The sequence below is a fragment of the Macadamia integrifolia genome, unplaced genomic scaffold, assembly GCF_013358625.1.
Source record: "Macadamia integrifolia cultivar HAES 741 unplaced genomic scaffold, SCU_Mint_v3 scaffold726, whole genome shotgun sequence".
NCBI classification, from domain to species: Eukaryota; Viridiplantae; Streptophyta; class Magnoliopsida; order Proteales; family Proteaceae; genus Macadamia; species Macadamia integrifolia.
Genome location: NW_024870527.1, coordinates 150,185 through 156,217, shown reverse-complemented (window position 1 = coordinate 156,217; position 6,033 = coordinate 150,185). Strand labels below are relative to the sequence as shown.

General features: G+C 39.0%; 1 protein-coding gene across 2 annotated transcripts; it reads left to right on the top strand.

Annotated features, from left to right (window-relative positions):
- Positions 1-3,959: 3,959 nt before the first annotated feature.
- Positions 3,960-5,763, top strand: LOC122069838 (flavin mononucleotide hydrolase 1, chloroplatic-like; the record flags this gene model as incomplete). 2 transcript variants are annotated; one of them, XM_042633924.1, is given in 4 exon segments in its annotated part: positions 3,960-4,006; positions 4,295-4,683; positions 4,974-5,049; positions 5,712-5,763. In XM_042633924.1, coding segments are annotated over 3 exon segments (325 nt in total), but the record flags the coding sequence as incomplete, so codon positions are not given.
- Between the last annotated feature and the right edge of the window lie 270 nt (positions 5,764-6,033).

The window sequence follows — 6,033 nt, the reverse complement described above, 5'->3', positions numbered from 1 at the left end:
TTAAAGATCTACATTTTGTCTATTGAGTTGAAAGATAATACCTAAGCTTGACCTCTGTTTCGGTTTGAGAGGCAAGGACCCTTGTTGTGCATGCGAACTTCAGTTAGTGTCCTTCGACATAGGAAAAGGAGGATTCAACCATCTACTTTCCTTTTTTGGAGAATTTGGTATTTTATGACCTTTCACAACTTGAGGGAATTTTTTAGTAGCAATTTTCTAGGAATTTTGTAAATTTAAGAGAATTTAAGGGAATATAGAGAATTTGGAGCTTTTTGAGACTTTTCAACTGTGTAGGAAGGTAGGAAGGCTTCCTAACAGTTGATATATATATATATATTTATATTTGAAATTTTGGAAATTTTGAGCATAAAAATTGAGGTGAGTGATCTTGAGTTGTCTGATGAATTTGGACCTTCAAGAGGGAATTTTGGGGTTCCTAAGGCTTCCTTGGGATTTTGGATTTTTTGGTATATTTGGAATTTCGAGGTTTTGGTATGCAATTAAGGCAAGGAAATTCTCAGGATTCTTAAGGAATTCTTTGGCTGAGAGAGGAGAGAGAGTGCATAGGGAAGCAAATAAGGGATTATTCAGACATTTAGAGCTCTCCAACAACCTTGGGATGTGTGTTTCTTGTCCTGGGAATGGAGAAAGGGCCTTATTTATAGGCACATAAAGGTAGGGGCAAAATGATAATTTTGGGTCTTTTGGCCCAAATTAGGATTTTGACTTTCGGGGGCTATTTGTGAGAGATCTGGCCAATTTTTGTATACTATATATCATCAGATTCGCCTTTTCGAGTACTATCCATATATCATCGGATTCGTCTTTTCGAGTACTATCCAACGGCCTAGGTGTTGGCTCTTTTTTGGCTTTGAAAATATTAGGATTTGTGAAGAAGGGATCATGTCCTTCTGGCAACTGGGGGATTTCGACAACTGGTTTCATGCTGCTTTCACACCAATGGACATTACTTGGACCAATTCGTCAATATATAGCACGCAAACCTCATATACCACAATTTCAGGTATGGTTTGGTTGGATTTGGTAGAGTTTCAGGTATTCTCTAAAAATACCAAATCCTCTTATGTAAGACAGCATAGATCTTGTCCACATCCTGAATATCATCATTGATGGGGGAGGGTGAGAAAATCAGGTGTCTACAACTACCACATTCCATTTGCTCAGTTTATATAATAAACTTCGGACTAGAAACTGAAGATCTGATAAGTGCAAGTCTAATGAGCTGGGCACGTCCTTTGAAGATTAGAGCTCCTAAGTAAAATAAAGGGAGGTTTTCCCACTGGTAGCCTGTGTTGTGTTGAATTATAGATGCCCTAGCAGTAGATGCATTATTTGAAAGGATGAAAGAGCTCTTTTCTTTGACTTTTTGCCCATATGCTTTTTTATACCTTTCAAGAATGTAACGAGTGTAGAGGGACCAATCCATTGTCAAATATAATCACACTCAATGACATAGAGCATACTTTTAGTATGTAAGCTATAAAATAAGGTCGGGCAGTTGAGAATTGACTTTGATCTCGAGCTACCTTATCATACTTGTGCAGATTGATCAGACCCACTAATCCCTTGTTCGACGTCAACCAATATAGACATATGATGCCTGGAATCGAAGCGAGGATCTCATGCTATCATTGAGCGGATACCGAACCACCATACTCAAGTAACCAATCTCTATTCCAAGTACATCAACACACCATAGATACTTTGGGCTGCACTCTCATGGGTCTAGATTCACGAATCCTTAGTATCAATAGTTACCTAAAGCACTTAATGGCCCAATCAAATAAGGCTCTACAACATGCCACCATGCAATAAGGCTATAGTTTCACTCTAGTTGGGCAATGAAAGGAGGCCTCTTCCGCCATTATTTCTAAATGCTTTCTTTAGCCTTTGAAGTGCATTAGGATTTGCGGAAACTAAGGTCTATATAAGCGAGAAAAGTGACACCCTTATACCTATTTCAGTTATGGCAATGCTCCTATTCTATCTAAGTGGGAGCAGGGTTTGATTGAAGGAAGGGCAACATTTCAAAATGCAAGGGGTGTGTGGAAGCGAGTAGGCAGGAATGAATGCTATGTACTATACAATTTTCCATCTGATGTACTGGTGCTTCAACCATATAAATTAGGAATATAGAGATCAAAATTCGATGAGAAAGAGATACATTGTCACACTCCCCACCTTCCAAAGGTGCCTAGAGGACGGGCCAAAAGCCACAGAGCTGCGACTTGGGAGTGGATTCCCCACTGGCATGGGGATATGGCCATCTTGAGGCACATCACCATCTATAGGAAACACCAGTGATACCCGGGAAGGCAACCCGATTGAGAGTCAAAGGATCCATAGTACCTGTTGCCTCTCGGACTTCATGTTCATCATTTTTAAAGCGGGGGTAAGGGATCTCTTTCTGCACAAAAAAAAAAAAAAAAAGGTGGAGCAGAAGGGAGGGTCCTACTTCACATTTTGTGGCACAACCTACCCTCCTTCTATATCACCATGCTAGAACGACTTTCCCGGTGAAGAGATCTTGTTTGTTGCAGAAGAAGATGTTGATTGAGAATCAAAGGAAGAAACCTGGAAACAAAACTTTGATGGAGCAATTAATCAAAATGGTAGAGGAGTAGGAGATGAAGTCATATCGTTAGAAAATGCTCACATTCCGATCTCCGTTGAACTTCTCCTACACTAACAACGAGGCTGAATACCCAGCGTGTATAGCTCAGTTACAAACAGTTTTGGAACTCTCAGTGAAATGCCTTGATCTGTATGGCGATTCGCTACTCATCATCTATCAGACTCAGGGTAAATGGAAGATAAAGGGTCTGAAGGCCTTACCACCACGCCTATCTGCTAGATGTAGTAATACTCGCCTTCTGCTGAAAGAAGACACATACGCCCTTTGTTCACCAAGATGTAGACACAAGCCAGATGAGATGCCTTTAGTTCTAGGCCTCAACTAAGACCTTCATCTAGCCTTTAGGCTGATATCGGGATGGGTCCGTCCACTTAATCCACTTAAAGAAAGGAAATAAGATTCTTATTCTTGGGCCTTTCACCACTCGCTATCTACTAATGATATAAGCTTCTCATCCGCCTTATGACCAGCTATGATGTATGGTGCAGAATGTTGGGCAGTCAAGAAGCGTAACATTGATAAGTTGAGTGTGGTTGAGATGAGGATGTTGAGATAGATGTGCGGTAAAACCCTGAGAGATAGAATAAAAAATGACCAGGTTAGATCAGATTTAGGAGTTGCCCCAATACAAGATAAGCTCAGAGAATGTCAATTACGATGGTTTGGTCATGTCTAAAGGAGGCCCTTGGATGCCCCAGTACGGAGGAGTGACCAGATGCAGATATATAGAGCTAAGAGGGCAAGGGGCAGGCAAAAAATGACCATTGATGAGTTAGTTTGAAGAGACATGCAAAACTTAAGTCTTCACTCGAGTGTGGCATCTAACAGGGCTATCTGGAGGACTAGGATCCGAGTTTCCGATTGTTCATGAGTGGGATGCCCCAAAGTCTTTTTTTTTTCAAATGCCTGCGGATCTATGTAGCTGACCCCATTTAGTTGGGATAAGGCTAAGTTTTGCTGTTGTTGTTGTATCCTCCTTATGGTTTTCAGCTCATGCTAAATAACATTATAATTCCCATTGTACATGGTAATTAAGCTTCGTTTTTTCCTTCAGAAAAACGACTTTATGCCGGAGTGTGCTATTTGCGCCCAGACTTAGGACCCGTTTGGTATAGTTCTGAAAAAACGTTTCTAGCGTTTTTTCGTTATATTAGAATAAAAAAAACGGAAAAAACCGTTTGGTGAGATTATGCTGTGTTTCGATTTTTTTGAAACGAAAATTGAAAAAAAAACGAAAACTGAAGCCAAAGTCGGAACTCCAAAATGGAGTTCCGTCACTACAGTTTCGTTTCAAAATCCCTAATTAGGAACGATCGTTCCCGATAGCTGGAGCGTGAGGAGCATCTGCAGGTAAACCCTTCTCTCCTCTTCTTCTTCTTCTTCTCTCTCTTCTTGTCTCTTCTTCTCCTCTGTTCGTACTCGTTTCTTCTCCTCTCTTCTTCTCTCTTCTTCTCCTCTGTTCGCCTTCTTCTTTCTTCTTCTCCTGGTTTCGCCTTGTTCTATCTTCTTCTCCTCTGTTCGCTTTTCTCTTTTTCTCTTTTTCTCTTCTTCTCTCTTCTTCTCCCCTGTTCGCACTTTTGTGTTTTTCTTCTTCTGTTCTAACCGTTTCTCCTTCTTCTTCATTTACTATAATCACAGATCAAACAGGAATGGGATTTAGGGCTTTTTCTGAGTGATTAAGATAGAAATGTATTATGGGTTGAAGATCAAGCTTCAACGTTTTGAAGACAAAAACTATCGATTCTCCCCAAAAAACAAAGAAGAAAAAAAAAAGGGCCAAATACAATATCGTCGTTCGTTTCGGTCCCTTTGATTCCATGTTCGCCGTCGATGGCTCTGTTTCTCAGACCAACAGTATTCTCTTTACGTCCAACACCCACTTCGAAATCCGTGAAAGTGGCTTACAGTATGAAACCTTCGTTCACCTCTTCCTCATCAGATAAGAGTAAATTGCCGATATTGCTCTTCGATGTAATGGGTACCATAGTCCATGATCCTTTCTACGAAGATGTACCTGCTTTCTTCCGGTAATTTTTATCCTAAAATTCTATAATATTTCAACCATAGGTACCAATGAGAATGATAAATTTGTTTGCTTTTTCCCTGGAGAGTAGAATTCTTCATTGCATAACTCCTAAGATAGAAGCTTAAGGAGAGAGGGTTTTAAGCCCAAAAAAAGAGCGTCCACTTAGAAAACTTAATAAGAACATTAAGCATGATTTGAACTGATTGCAACTTTTTTTATGGCTTGTGTTTTATTTATTTATTTAGGATCTTATTTATCTAATGCTTCCTGATTTTCAAATTTCCTGTTCAGAATGACTCTGCAAGAACTAATAGAGTGCAAGCACCCGACTGCATGGATTCAGTTTGAAGAGGGGCGGATTAATGAGGTATACTTAACAATGTGTGAAATTACTGAAACTGGGAAAGTCTAGAAAAAGGCTATTGGGCATGAATTAGGAAAAGCCTTATCCATGGGTAAACATTGTTTAAGAGAGTTGAAAGAGGATAGGAAAATTGACTGGCCTTGGGTAACCTTTCTTGCCATTGTGTTCATATTTCCACTTTTTTAGTTTAGGTTAGTGAAGAGTCAAACAAAGGAAGGGAGATTCTCCTGTGATCTTCAATTTGTCTTTGCTTGATGATCTTTGTGACAATCATTGAGTTAGATTTGTTCTTTTTTTTTTTTGTTATTATTTGAGTTTGAGTCTTCTAGTGATTGATAATAACCTTTGTAATGAGGAATATTCACCTTCTAAATGTCTCTCGCTGAAATGGCATTATTCTTGATAGCTTCATTTTGCATTCATGAAGATTTTGGGGGTTACATGATCAAGGGATTCCATATGAAGTCTCACGTTCATTGAGATGTGAATACAGTAACTGGTTCGGCTTGCTGATTCAGGAACAAGCCTTAATTTTCCTAATCTAGAACTCTGCCTTAAAAGGGAACTGATTATTTAACCTTTTAATTTCTTGATGTTATTAAAGAATTCATTATCTGTGCCTTATTCTTGTTTATCTGACACTTCTACCCACCCCCTCTTTGCAGATGGAGCTAGCTGGAAAATTCTTCAAAGATGGAAGGTCATTTGACATGGAGGGTAGGAGGGCCATACTTTACTTGAGATATCTTTAGAGATCAGTCTTTTAGTGATAGTGAACTTTCCCCCTATAAAGCACATTGTTTTCGTCAAAATTTAGAATATGACTTAACAAGAATATTTATCTGAATATTACAGTAATTACAATAATCTTGTGACAGTATGTTCTATGAATATATGAAAATTTGATACTAATAAAAAAGAAAAAGGAGAAAAAAGAAGAAGAGCATATATAGGGGAGAAGGAGATTTGCAATGCATTTCATTATAA